The following is a 15322-nucleotide window of genomic DNA, read 5'->3' on the forward strand; positions in this document are numbered from 1 at the left end:
ACAAGAAATCCAGTGTTGTGTGAAGTTATTTTGGCAGAGCTTTGTGACAGGTTATGGCTTGCTCACTGCGATTACCTTAGGATAATTAATACTAATAGGCTCACAAAGAGCAGCTTACTCAGTTTGGGGCTGTTAGTCGCAGAAGGGGGTTTTTTGTTGGGTTTTTTTTCCCCTCTTTTTAACGTGGCAAGGTAGCATAAACGGGTAGTTTAGTCTAGTGGTCAGTGTTCTGCAGTGCATTTACAAGCACTTTATTATTTTATTAAAAATAATCTCTGTGTGTGCACACGCATGCACGCTTTGCTGGACGTGGGGAGGTTAGTGGAATTCTGTGGCTGTGAGTAGGAACAGTCTTTGCAGCCTGGTCACTGCTGCAGCCCCAGCGGGTGTGGTGTTGCTGGGAGGGACAAGGACTCCGTAAGGGACTGTTGGTGCTGCAGTCTCCTCCACGGAGTCGGTCGCTGTGTTTTAGACGCCGGGGTCCCTCTTGCTTTCCCCAGTACTGTCGCTCCCTCTGCGGGGACGGGGCTCCCCAGGGACTGCCTGCGGGTAGCAGTTGTGTCCCGCTGCAGCTCCCGGCAGGGGAGGGGGACCCCAGCAGCTCCCTTCCCCGCTGGAGTGGAGCGGCTGTGTAGGCACCGCTGCCTCGACTGCGGGAGCAAAGGCTTGGATGAGCTCTTCGAGGTGCTTCAGAGTGGGGTCCAAGGCCAATACTGTGGATGTTGTGGTAGCACTGGCCCGCAGCAGTACTGTGCTTGGGGCTGTGTCTGCCTGGCAGTGCACCGCTGTGGTGAAGGTATGCCCATCCGTAACAAACAAGTGGGCACGGGTGGTTTTTTTGTTTTTCAGCCAGTGGAGTTAGACACCGTCTTCTGAAAATTAAAGTACAGATACATAATGAAATAGCTCAATGAAAAACATTTCCCTGACTTTCTTGCTTTTGTGCTAATTGCCACAGAAGGTGCTTGTCTTGTCTTAAATGTCAGACTTTTTTTCTGTTCCATTGGAACTGATTGCTGAATGTCTTGGTCACTTGATGGAAAGTGTACTTTTTAGACAGCTTGATGAAAGTGTATTCAAGAATTTATTAACGTGTAGAGATCAAAATGAGAGCTGACCAAAGGTTTTGTAAGAGAGTTTTGTTTGTTTGTTTTTGTGATACCCAAAATACACTGGGTATTAATCAGAAGATCATTGCTCTGCTTTGGATCCAGTTAAAGCAAATTGCTGCTGTGCCAGATACAGATGCAACTTCTGTAATGGGTTTTGTTGATTAAGATTTCTAGTATTTGATTTTATATGCTCTTTTCAGGTTCTACGTAGCTGCTAAACAGCCTTAGGGATAGTTTATAATAGATGTCTAACTGTCTAGCTCATTATAGAGTAAGCTTGTTCTTGTGTTCATGTACTTTGCTGCTTAACTTCAAATCACTGCATTGTATCTTGTATCTCAGTGGTTCCCAATAGTGTTTTAAATAGCTGATCACTTTCAGATTACTGCAGATTGGTATATAACTTTTCTCAATATGTGAAATTGAAAGCTAAAGCCAAATCAAAATCCAGCAATATTCAGCTGATTGCTGCAGAGGCCTTGTGTTATGGTAAAGGTAATTTGGGAACCACCTCATTATTTTAATATATGTACACTGATTTCTTTCAGGAGAAGTAATACAGGTACTTGCATCTTTAGCAGTCTTGGATTACTGGAGGCTGTAGTACACTGGAAAATACTTCAGTGCAGAATGCAAGCATAGTTTCTGGGGCAGGAGCCAGGGGTTAGGCTTCCTTCTGTCATCTCCCAGTGGACAATTCTCATCACTGGGGTACAGTCACTTTTGCTTTTGATTTTTCCTTTTCTATGGAAGGGTGAAAAATACTGCACTTGATTCTGTCAGATAATGAAGTGTCAGTGGTAGAATGTTGCATAATTGTTTTGATGTGCTTTTCTTGACCTGAGTTATATCGTTTTGGCTTCCTGATAGCAGCCTTATAGCTAGAAAATTTTATAAAAAATGAATTTGCATCATCGTTCCGTCATGTTTTCGAATTAGAAAGGTTTTGAAGATGGTGCTCTCTGCAAGTGTCTGAATTCCTCAGTACTTGTATAGCTCCCATTCTTTTTGACAATGTCTGTGGATGTGTCCGTAAGTCTCAAGTGTTCAGTCTTAAAACAGAATCACACACTCTTTTTTTTTTTTTTTTAGGTTAGTATTGTATACTCAATTAATAAAACCATTTCTGTTGAATCTTAAATGTCTTTTAGTAAGTCTTCCATCCATATAGTATACATGCTTCATCTTTAGTGGGGAACTATCTCCAGGGGAACGTAAATTTTAAAAGGTAATCTAATACTAACCATCAATGTATATTCTCAGAACTTCTGAAAGCAAAATCAGGGATATGTGGCAAACAGTATGTTGTTATTTTATTGCTTTATTGAGGTGCATTAACATGGGTCCGTCAGGGTCAAAAACCAAATAATGCAAGAATACAAAGCCTTGTTTGAAAACTCAGTTACTAAAATAATTGACCTGTCCCAAATTTTAAAAGGCTTTTCAGTGAGGGGTATGCACCATACCTCTGAGAAAAAGGGCAGAAAGTTCTTTGAAAATCTCTGCAGCTGATCTGGGTCCCTGTCATCTGTCATCTCTGAAGTAAGATTCTAACTTTGACCTGTCCGTTACCTTGTCTTTTCAGAAAACAGCTGATCCAAAGTGTATCCAAAGTGCACGTCTGTGCATGCCTAACAAAAAATGGGGTGGGGTGTGAAGAACAGGGAACACTTGACGATTTCTTGCAGTTAGGTGATGGAGGGGTAAGGCGTCGTAACAGGCTGTTTCCTTGAGGCTGTTTCCCCGGGTTTTGAGGAGCTCTTCCTTCAGCAACTGTCAAGTTGAAGCTTGTAGCATCTGTGTATTTGGTGAATCACAGGAACCTTGCTGGGTCCCTGAGGTGGATGGGTAAAGCAGGTGGATATGCTTGGCAAAGACTTTTGAGAAGTCTGAATATAAGGCTTGGTTTGTTTTCAGAAATATGCAGCAGAAAGTGTTGTCACCTTGAGAAGTGTCTTGTAACAGGTCGTACATGTGAATGAATGCTCTGTGTGGAGTTCTTTCAAATATCATGTGTTATTAAAGCACCAATTTCTTCCTATGTGTGCTGGATCCAGTGTAATAATTTTATCTTTTCACTCAGTTCTTTCGTCTTCCCTACCACCCCCTCCTTTCCAGATACAAAACTATAATTCCCTTAAACATGCAAAACTATTTTTTTTTCCTAATGGACTGCTTAGTCATCTTTACCAGTGTAGCTCAAAGAGCAGTTTTTAATGCTTGTCTCTTAAAACTGGAGATGCCAAGGTGCCCTGTAAATTTTAAGAGCGAGAAAACATGAAGAAAACTTTTTTGCACACATTATTCGTCACTGTGCAATTCATATGTGTGCTAGAGGCATATTGATTTATAACTACAATGAGGAGTGGCAGGGGACTGGGGGTGGGGGCAACCAAAACCAAATGTATTGCTTATTTCCCATTTTGATTTTCAAAATAGGTAATGGAATTAGCTGAAATGACAATAGTAATTTTAGCTTTTTCTTTACAGGTTTGATCTTACTATTCTATCTGGTATTTTATGGGTTCCTAGCAGCACTATTCACATTCACAATGTGGGTTATGCTTCAGACACTGAGCAGTGACATACCGAAATACCGTGACCGGATTTCTAGTCCAGGTAACAGCATATTTATTTTTTCATAAACCTCAGTCTGGTTTAACAGCTAAGTTTCATTTGAGAGTTTGTTTGAAGTATGAACTGCCTATGGGAAATTGTGATTATTATTCAGTTACTTATGAGTTTCAAAGGCAAAACTTGGTGTAAGGCAAGTTATGTATGTTTATGGCATAAATTCAGTCAGTAGCTTTTTGTGCATATGGGCTAACTTTTGCGGTTTTTTCTCTAAGTCCTGTTCAGTCGAATTTCTCATGTATGTAGACCACAATTTTACCTGCATATCCACACAACACGCTGTTGTAGAAGTGAGATTATCGTTTAATCAAATTGCTTTAAAGATACTATAAACCAGTTCCGTTGTATCAGATGGAAGGCCACCTGCGATGAGCATTTGATACTTTGAAAAGTACAGGAAGGCTGTACTGTGGGGGTGATCCACTCAAGGGCATGTAAGGATTATGATACCAAAGAATTTCCAGAATTTTCATTGTTGCATTATATAGCTTTCAGCCAACATGGAATGTCTGTGGATTCCAGGAGTTGTTGACCTGTTATGTAGGGATCCACTGAAGAGAGAGGATCCTGTTTTATGATGAACCCCAGGCTTCGTAACATGTAGCTGCCACTGAAAGTGGTGTCTTGCTTTCTGGAACTACTGCTTCCTTTGTGTGCATGCCTGTCCAGTCCTGCTGTTGGCTGGTTCAAGGAGCTGTATGTGTCAGAAAAAAAAATCCTGCACAAATAAAAATTAATAATAAGGTAGTTGTCCTTTTTCCCTTTCTTTTTCTTCCCCTTTTTTACTTTTTATTTAAAAAAAAAAACACAGTTTAACTATATCATAAAAACCTGTCATTATAAGCTCTATTTTGCTGCCTCTCCATATTGGAAAAAAATCAAGGATTTTCACGCTGAAAGATTTAAAAGATACTTCTGTGTACTTTAACTACACCGAAGAGATTAGTATATTCTAGCTACTGTTTCTGGAGAATGTGTAAGTATTTGATTTGTATGTTCAACTTAAATGATTGGGCCACCTGAAAATTTGATAAAATATCTCAAGCTTTATAATAACTTGGCTTAGGGACAAAATTTATGTTTAAAACACAACAAAACTAAGTGGCTATGCAATATTAATATTTTAGTGGAAGTTAAATGACATTATTTTTTTAAATACTCCTTTTTTTTGAATTCCAAACCCTTAAAATTAACCAGCATCTTGCAGCTGCATCAACGCTTACAAAATCTTTGTGTGAATGAGTTACAGTTGGGTCAGTGTCATAAATGTCTCTGGATTCTGAACAGAATTTGTTTTCATGTGGTGTTCAAGCCTTCTCTAACAGATGTCCTCTTCTTATAAAGGATTCTTGAGGATTTGTGCTGTTTTTTCAAGTTAAGAATGAGCTAAATGCTGGAAAGAATAATAAAAAAAGATGTGCTTAGTTTAAAAAAAAAAAAAAAAAAGAAGGCTTAGTTGACCATTCTCCCCGTTTCCTTTGTGGCAGTCAGAACCTTGGTAATGGATGGAGCTGCGGGTAGCTGTGATTTAATACTGGACTTGAGTGAAATTTTTTTTCTCTTGTGCCTCTTGTGGTTCAGGATATTAATTTCCTTGTTTTGAAAGAAGTCATAAGGAATGATTGTTTAAAAATGTATGTATGCCACAATGAGTTTTTGACTGAAGAATTCCTATAATATTTGTGAGTTAACTTTTTTATTAATGATGTCTTTAATTACTCATACAGAAAAGTTGATAAAATTGCTTATTTCTGTTTTAATATTTCTCTTTAACTCTGTCATTTTTCACTTGCAGTGAAACATATCATGTTCCGGGCTGTAAAACTTTAAATTCTAAAAAAAATTCTACACACAAAACGTGGATGGCGTAGGTCAAAGGTTTTACTCTTATGTTAAACATACTTGGAAATCTCACAGTTGATTAATTTTATAATTGATATTTGACTTTCATTGTACTTTGGAATATAATAGTATCAATCAAATGCAGATGATTTTAAAACCTTTTTTTTCAAATCCCTCTTGGAATTGTAGGATAATGCAATCTCTCTTGCAATCCTAGATGTGATCCTGTGCTGAGACTGCTAATTCTGTTCCTCTAGAAGAGCCCAAATCCTGCATGTCTCACAGTCTATACATCAGTCCTTCTTCAGATAGCTTTTTCTGTAGAATATATACCATAATCTCTAGGCAGTCTGTGATCCACTGGAATTAGAGCATCTATTCCTCTTAGGATGTTTTTGAAGTTCCCCTGAAGTAATAAATCTTTTCAAATTATTTTTTCATTCATCGATGACTAGTTCAGTTACTTTGTCATATTCACTTTGAAATACACCATCTAAGTCCTTCATTTACAGTATAATTCTATAGATGATAACAATCTATTCTCCGCCCAAACCCCTTACTGTGTAAAACCCCTTCAGCGCTTTTTCAGCCCATTACTAATTATCTTGTATTTTGTTGAGTCCAAGTTCAGTGTGGAGGCCAGAAGATGACTGTAATGGTGCAAAGTAATTTGCAGTCAAAAATGGTATTTGTAGTTTTATATGGACTGTCAGTCGTTAAACCATTTAGTTGTGGCTTGCCTGGAAATAATTTAACTGCTGCTAATGCAGAAAGGAGAATTTATGATTTATTGGAAATCCTACAAAAAAGGTAGAGTACAAAAGCGTTAAATTATGTTTTCTTTAGAATCTAAAAGGTGTTTGTCTATGATAAATTTCTAGTATATACCTTTATTATTTCCCAATTTAAAGTATTTGTGATAATTTTTGCCTTCGGATGGGAAGCTTGGTCATTTCTGTAGGTGAATCCTTAATAGACTTGGGCTGCTTAATTGCACTTTCTGTAGGCTTTCCAGAAGCTTTCAGTGATTGATTAACTACAGTAATGTATTAAGACTACAACATTAAGACAACTTATCTGGCTTTATCTTCCCACAGTAGTCTTATCTTCTTAAATGTTTACTTTGCATAAAGAAGCCATTATTTTATTTTTTAACTTTGGGAGATGAGGGGTTTTTTCTGACTTAAATTTTATTCATTTAGGAATCTAGTTTAAATTGGTTTTGCCGGAGGACAGGAAACTACATGGCATCCTAAGCTGATACAATTAGTTGCTGCTGTAATTGCACTTCTTCCCATATGCCAAATTTGACATTGATCAAACCATTTTAATATTCTAACTTAGAAGAAAACTAATCTAATAAAAAAATAGGTATGGTTTTTTGCTGTTTTTTTTTTTTCTTTTGTGAAACTGCAATGCCAGTTCTCAGCTATGCTTGAGGAGACAGATGCATGGACCCTCAGTGTGTAAATCACAACTGTAGGGATTTTATTAGTTCTAATTATTTATATTAAATAAGAGTTACCTTCAGGTAGTGTGAATAAAGCAATCAACCATACGCCCTTTTTTGAACAGATTTAATCTCCTCTGCGGTATCTGGTGGTGTAGTGCTATTTCTTCTGCTGCTGAAGTTGTGATGAATAATAGCAGCATTAGGTATCTGCGTTAGTGACAACTCCTGATGGTACCAGGCTGTCAGGAGAGTGTCCCTTTTGCTTTCAGCTGCTACAAAAAAATCCCTAAGATTTAACTGCGTACCCTTCTTTACCCATATCCTGGGAAGAAGGGCAGTTTGCCTCTATTAAGGGCCCAGACTCCATGTCAATGTCTGCCTTTTTCATCCTTCAGCACAAAGCTGGACTTCAGCATGTGGTGATGCGTGTCCTTGTTTCTCCTGCCGGGCCTGGCTGCCTGGCTGCAGATGGTCCCGGTTCCCATCAGCTCAGCCAGCAGCCAGATGAAGGCAGCCGCAGGCCCCGGCCGCAGCGTCCGGACTGCGGCAGTGCCCAGTGCTGGCAGCCCAGGAGCCAGCTCAGGAGCATTTTTTGCTGCCACAGCCTGGCTGAGACCAACCCCTTGCAAGTGACGCACGTGCAGTGGTTTAGTAAAGTTTCTTGTATTCTCTGTGAAACAGATGACATACAAACTTTCTGTTTGAGGAGGAGGAGGAAAGGACTAACAACTGACTTGGCTTCTCTGTTTTGATTGGGAAATCTTTCAAGCCATCTTTATGCATTATAAAGGTTTTAAAAATACTTTGTTTCTTGTGGGTTGCTAGGAGATTAATACAGTCGTAGCGTCACTCCGTGTTGCCTAAAGCTTTGAAGCCTGGCTTTAACTGGAGGTTTTCTGAGTGTGGTTTGGGGTATTTTTTCAGTTATTTTTTACGTTTAATTTGCTGAGTATGGAAAATATTGAGTCAGTAGAATTCTTTGGTTGAAAGTGATTAAGTTGCTGATTTTGTTATCTCTAATAAGTTGGGCTTGGTTTGTGAATTCAAGTTATACATTGGACTGAATTTAAGTATTAATTCATGTAGTGTTGATTTTGGTAACTGACTTCAAACAGAAACCACATTGCAATACTGTGGAATATAGAAGTAACACTGATGTTTCTTTACAGATAGGTATTTTCCAATTTATGGATAAGATTTTTGAGTAGGTTAGAGAGGTGTAGGGAAGAGAAGTTGTATGGTTCTTTACTTGCACTTTTTCTTTTTAAGGACTTATGATTTCACCAAAGCCAGACACTGCATTGGAATTTTACTTTAACAAGAGCGATGCCCAGTCATATGCAGAATATATTTCTACGCTTAGAAAATTTCTTGAATGTAAGTAACTTACAACTGTCCAAGTAATTGAGGAGTCTTAATGCTGAGTACATTAGTTTTCTCTTTTGCTTGTAGTTACCAATTGCTAATGAAAACTGATGCAAGCTCAGGCTTACTCTAGACGTGTGTGTTACTAAAGTATATACTTTACAGAAAAGGTAAGTATCAGTACTTATATTGGACAGGGAGCCTGAGCATGAGGAATAGTGGAGTACGTAATGAAGAGTTTTGGGTCCTAGTCCAGTGTTTTGGTGACACAGTTGTTTAAGTACTACAAGATGTGGTAATTACATGTGCCAAAAGAATTCAGTGTAAAATTACATCGGCTGTGCATTTGAAGGCAAAGTTTATTAGGACTTAACTGATCAGTTTTCATCTAAATGGCTTGGTAACTGAGTGAGAATCCTTTAGTCTTAAGAACTTCAGTGTTTGCCTGTTTAAAAAATGAGGAACACAAAGATTAAATTAGTTGCAATTTATTCATTTCCACCCTGATACACAGTATTTACGGGCAGAAATAATAAAACATTGAATTTAGAACATGGAGAAAAAGTAACACAGGACAAGACTGAAGGATGGCAAAATCACTAATTTGTCATACATTATTTTATATGTGTGCCTGTATGTACATTTAATCTAGAAATCCAGAAATAAATTTAAAATATTGATAAGTTTAACCCCTCAAAAATTGCAAGTCAGAATTGAGGAGGTGGTGTAAAATCTCACCTCTATGTGTGAGTTGCTTTGTTAGCTACACGAGCTATACCTGAATCTATCTAATATACACAAGCTATACTTGAATCTATCTGATCTGGATTTGTAGTTTTGGTGCCTCCTAAAAGCGTCTATGAGTAGGCTTTTCCTTCAGAGCTCTGCCAAGGGTTCCAGGGAGGAAGGCTGCATTTCATGATTACCTGCCTCTCCTGCAGTTCAGTGGGTTTTGGACTCTTGTGTTGAGGACGAACTTTCATTACCCTTTTTCCATTTTACTTTGTTTAGCTTAGTTGGGGGTGGAGTGTAAGGGATGGGGACAAAACCTCAAAACATGTAAAATGTGAATACATGAGCATTTGTGACAATGTGATCTGTGTGCTTGTGAAACATAAGAAAGTGAGAAATAATTTGGGATGTTAGTACAACATCAGTTATACCACCTGATGTAAATGTACAGGCAATTTAATATTAGTCATTGAAATACTTGAAGTGTTCCTGTGTGTTCATAAAAGAAACATGTGCAAAAGGAAAACTGGTTTAGTTTCCAGGTAAAAACTTGATTATTTATATTTTGATACATTATTAGTTTAGAATACATAATTAGTTTAGAATTAGCTTACGTACAGAAATTACTGAAGGTGTGATTATTGGTGCTGTTCAAAAAGCAGGGCAGCATTATTTCTTTGGTAATACTCTTTCATTCAAGCACAGTGCCACTTCTTGATAGGCTTGGAAAAAGTAAGAATTTGTTAAGATGGAGGCAAGACATAGTGCTCTGAAAATAGTCCTTTGAGAAAACTCCTGGACAAGTAAGAACTATAAATTAGCTTCTGCTGTTTTTGGCTACTTGTATGCTTGATACCATCGATTTACAAGCTGTTTCTGTTACCTAGCATATGATGATTCAAAGCAATCCCAGAACATAAACTGTACACCAGGAAGGATTTTTGATCAAAATGATGTTGCTGTCAAAAAGGCTTGTCGATTTAACCTCTCTGAGCTTGGACAATGCTCTGGGAAGGAAGATAAGACTTTTGGCTATTCTAAAGGAACTCCCTGCGTGCTTGTGAAAATGAACAGAGTAAGTGCGTACTTATTTTTTTAATTCTTAGTATAAGTGTTCCCAACTACAGCTGTATGAAAAATGAATGTAGAAAAGGACAATAATATGTGTTCAGTTTGCTTCCCAAGATACCTGCGTTTCTGGAATAGTGTGATTTGCTGAAATGTCTAGCAATTCATTTGTTTCAGAGAGTAAAATGAATGAGCTTTTTGAGCATTCTAATACTTACAAATATTTGCTTTGATTACTTGCATCAAAATATGTGAAAACCGTGTCTTAAGGAGTACAGTGGTCTTTGGTTTTGCTTACTGTTCTGTGTAACAGATTCTAAAACACTGTGCAGGTGAAGTGTGTTTTACTTCATGTCTGCATTCTAGAAATGTGATTAGAATGTCATGCGTTCTGTAACTCCGAAACAATGTAAAGTTTTCATCACCTTACTGAATGAAGAAGTATTTGACTTTTCAGTGATGTTACATATTACCTGAACTGCTAACTGGTTGGAGCCGTTAATGTTACATGCTGAACGTAAAATAAGAAAATAGTCCTTTTTGTGGCCACTATAACTATTTGAGCTTCAACTCAACAATGCTTTCAATCTTAGTCCTAGTCTAAAATTATTCTTCTAATAAAAATGACGCTAGATAGATTTTTCTGCCTGTGTGAACTTTGTCACGTTAAGTGGGGGAAAGGTTCAAGTTCAGTCTGTAAAACTGGAAAGGAGAAGAAAGCCTATAAATATTTTAACTTTCTCTCCTTTAGATAATTGGATTAAAGCCTGAAGGAGAACCCCATATACACTGTGCATCTAAGGTCAGTTCTGAATGTAAGAAATGTGTGTAGTTAATATGCCTTGTGACTAGGGTGAAAAGTGAAATAATAGACTGTGTCAGAACATTTATTTCACTCTCTTCTGTTCCTTTTTTACTTTGTACTTCTTTTTTCTTGTTTTCAACTTACTGTATGTCTAGTTTAGTTTGAGTGCGTTTAATTTCTTCAGTGTACTTATTAAAATACTTTTTTTGGTTGTTTTTCTTTCATCTTTAGATGTATTTGAGCTACCTGACTTGCTTTAGAGCAGAGGAAAATACATACATGTAATTTGTGGTCATATTTATTTATTTATTGTGAGTTGTGTTTTGTTTTCTCATTTCATAACCTATATTTTTATTTTTTCTTCATGCTGCAAGTGCACCTTAGACAATTTTATAAGTGATGGGTAAGACACAGTGTGGAAACTAATGATACTGTTTAAAGTAAAAGCTGCCTTCAAATCAAGTGTAAACTAGTTGGAGTAACGGCTGATCTATGCATATTTGTTGTGTACACAGAATGTTTTATGGCAATTATAATAATTACTGTGACTTCTGCATGTTTTTCTTAGTCTGCTTGGGGAGCAGTGAAAGCTATGTAAGTGAGTAGCTTAATCAAGGGACAGAGTCCTGGCTTTTAGCTTGAGGTGACTGATAAAAGTGTAGACTGGGACATTTCAGCAGTTAATGAGACAAATACAGCAAGTGGCCCTGCCTTCATCCTAGGTACCTGTGGTAGGCATAAATTTTAATACTTAACTTTCAAAATCTCCACAAAAATTTTGATCTCCCCATGGCAGTGTGGTGCAAGTAAAGGTGATTACTTTTCTTTTTGAGACTGATTTCTTTGTGTCCATTCTTAAAAAATGTCATTCTGTTGGAGGAAGTATTTGTTTCTTTATGATAAAATGTTTTAGTTCCTTCTACTTTTACTAGTACTCTTCCTTCTTTGACTTCACTAGTTTATAATTTTTTGTAATGTGGTATCCCAAATTGGACAGAAGTTTGCCTCTAGCTGAGGTATTCTTAATGACAGAATTTTTCCCTCTGTCATCACATTGGAAGTAATATGACTTTAGGTGAATTTGCTGTTTGTAGTACATTGAGTCTTTTTTTAATTGCTTTACTACTTAGATCTTTCTTTTGGTTATTTCACAGTTTGTGTTTGTGATTTCTTGAAGTTCAGAGCTTTGAGCTTCATGTTGCTATTTTTCATGCCTTCCCCCCCCCCCCCAAATTTTTCAAGGTCATTTTAATGGGATCGAGTTCTCTGAAGTGTTTTGAACTGCTTACAGCTTGGTGCCATCAGTGCATGAACTTTGTTTTGCATCTTGCAAGTCCTTATTGAAAACACTGAACAGAGTCCAGGACAATCATCTTCATTACCTGAAATACCTTGTGAGGTGTTGAGAACTAATGTTTAAGTGACGTACGAAATACTGATGGTAATCCTATTTTATGATGATCATACTCCCTCAGCTTTCTTACATGGAGGCCCTATGAAGCAGTGGTAAAAGCTATACTAAGCAAATCACAGACAATCTTTTTCTCATCCTCTTAGCTGATTTCACTAGCAAAAGAATAAGTCTGAGAAAAATCTGGTTGATCATGATGGGGTTTTTTGCCTTTTTTTTACCCTTTGAAATAGTTACAAGGAAATTGTACCGTGTGTTACAGTATGCATCCTCTTTCTTGCATCCTCTAAGTATGAAGTATTGCTTTTTACCAGATAGAATTCTTCTTACCAGTTAGAATTTCTCTGATATACACAAGTGTGGTGTCTTTAAATTTTAAGTTTGTTAATCTTACTGGTTCTTTAGTGACTTCCAGGGAAAATATTTGTCAGGCTTTGCCACTTTGAATGCATCTATTTTATCTTAAATTAGTCCATTCTTGCCCTAGCTCATTATGATTTACCTGCTTAAGAAAGCTTTAATATTGGTTACAATTCATCCTTCTCTGCAGACAGCAAAGCAGCAGCAGCAACATTTTTACAGAACTTCTCCTTATTTCTGTTCTGCATCTTGCTTATTGAAACTCTAAAGGATTATGCTGTTCTTCACATCAGTTTATGAGGCCTGGAAAATTCTATTTTTCTTTCTTTAACTCTTAAGGATAGGACTTCTGTGTAATGGTATCTGCCTCTTCTGCAGTGGATATGGTGAATGTTTGCCTGGAAATAATATGTTGTGGCTCTTCTGATCTTATTGATGCAAGGATGTGACTTGTGACTCTCTTGTGTGCACACTGGAAAGGTGGAGCAGGATAGCCGATGGGCTTTTGTGCATTTTGCAGATGAATTTATAATGGCATTGCATCTGCCACCTTATTTGAATGTTCCCTAAACACTGGCTCATAACAGAAGTTGAAGTTTAGTGGTCATTTGTGCTTCTCTTATTCAGGGTGTTTGCCTAGTCTTAAAGTAACTGATGTGTTCTGTTGCGGTATTTTAGGATGGGGTTTTTTTCTTTCTATGTTGCTGTCAGTAAATGTGGATTAAAAGAATTCAGGGTGTACTGCAAAGTTAATCCAGGTGACACACATTTCTGAACATAAACTCTGCACTAGTATTAGCCTCAGAATATATGAGCATATTTGTGCAATTGTAGCACAGATGCAAGCCACTAGTAATCTTAAATTTTACGTCAGAAATCTTTAACATCTGAGTGACAAAGATGGATTTTGCTTAAAGGGTGATTTAATTGAGCAGAGCAGAAAACCTACTATCATAGTTTTGTTTTTTTTTCTTTCCCCTTCATCTATGTTTTTAAATATTTCTTGTCCTTTATAGTTAGTTTTACATATACTGAGAGCAATTTGGAAAAGTGTCTGCCTGGAATTCACACAATCTGACTTCTAAATGAAAAAAAAAAAAATTAATTAAGAGGACAAGTCTCTCAAATACAAAATAAGGTAATTGTTTCTGTCTCTGCATCCTGCCAGTCTTTGCCACCTGAAACGTCATTTAAGTTTTTCACTTTGAAATTTATGTTCTTCAGGCATTCTCCGGTGAGGCAATTCGTCTTCTCCCTTCACTTTTCCCATGAGATTTTTTGAAAGTATAAACATTTTAAATAGATCTGTGATTTCAACGTCAGCACACTTGATAGTTGGGGATGCTCCCCCCTCTGCCCCCACATAGTGGTAGCTGTCATCGCCATAATTTCTGTAGATCAGGGAAGTGAGTGTTTGCAGTGTCAGACACTAATTGCAGCTGGTTCTTCCTCCTGCACCCTGGAGGAACTGACCTGTTGTAGTCTTGAGGATCTCTGCAAAGAGAAAGAAGCCAAAAAAGGATGGTGCTTCCAAGAAGTTTGAAGATCAGCATTTTAGGTCTTTAGTTTTGGGCTGAAGGTGCGCAATTTCCTGTGCACTGGAACATCTTGCAGCAGTATTCTTTTAAGTGAAAAATATCTCTACTGAGAACTGGTAGATTTGATGCATGATTTTTTTTTTAACTACGGAAAACAAAAATGGCCTTAATTCCAAAATACACGTATTTCCGCTGTTCAGTGACTGTCTTGACTTTCTATTAGGTATCACTTTCTAGTTTACAACAATGAAGAATGACTGTATGAATGACACTGTGCCTTGCTATTGTCAACATACTCAGCATCTGAGTGACCTTGCTTTTTGTGACAAAAATCTTAGATGTTTTACAGTTTCTGTTAATGGATACTGCTCTTTTTGTGCAATGATACCATTTCTTCTTCTCAAATGATTACGAACCAGTTTTGCCCAAGTTCTTTCCTTGGGTCTTTGTACATTATTTTAACATCTGCAAAATTATTCTTTCTAAGACACAGTCTTAATAAAGACCCAGTAAGTGAGGTGGAAGACTGTCTGTTCAGCTAAGTGGTCTGAGTTTTACACTTGCTGACTGCCTGCAACTCTTTGTGGAAATTGTAAACAGTAAGCAGAAAAAGCGACACTCACTAATGGACTGATTCTTGAAGCTGTTCAGCAAATGCAGCTTTGCTTAGGTGTTGTTTTTGTTGTGTTGTTTGGTTTTTTTTTAATTGGGTAGGGATATTAGGATTAATTAATTATTAAAGAAACCCCCAAACCCCCCAGCAGTTGCATGAGACAGGCAGTTGCATGTCCCAGAACCACTCTGCTATTGCATTGATAGCCTAATGCGTATACTAATGCGTGTATATATATATGACTGCATGCATGCCTTGTGTTTAGCTGGTCTAGAAAGCTCTACTCTTATTTATATTTCTTACGTTATTCTGTGTTCTCGTGCTTTTAACTGTTATTTCAGAAATGTATTCGAAAAATGAGTATCTTCAGCTGCATGAGCTTTAAATAA

The 15322-nt window shown here is 37.4% G+C and overlaps 1 protein-coding gene across 1 annotated transcript in view; it reads left to right on the top strand.

The window, feature by feature from the left end:
* Positions 1–15322, top strand: part of ATP1B3 (ATPase Na+/K+ transporting subunit beta 3) — a 28117-nt gene that overhangs the window by 5244 nt on the left and 7551 nt on the right. Inside the window, exons 2-5 of the mRNA XM_075417982.1 lie at positions 3603–3731; positions 8311–8418; positions 10026–10213; positions 10958–11008. Coding sequence (XP_075274097.1) covers positions 3603–3731; positions 8311–8418; positions 10026–10213; positions 10958–11008 — 476 coding nt within the window. The remainder of the gene's footprint in view (positions 1–3602; positions 3732–8310; positions 8419–10025; positions 10214–10957; positions 11009–15322) is intronic.

The sequence above is a fragment of the Opisthocomus hoazin genome, chromosome 4 (assembly GCF_030867145.1).
Source record: "Opisthocomus hoazin isolate bOpiHoa1 chromosome 4, bOpiHoa1.hap1, whole genome shotgun sequence".
Classification (NCBI taxonomy): Eukaryota; Metazoa; Chordata; class Aves; order Opisthocomiformes; family Opisthocomidae; genus Opisthocomus; species Opisthocomus hoazin.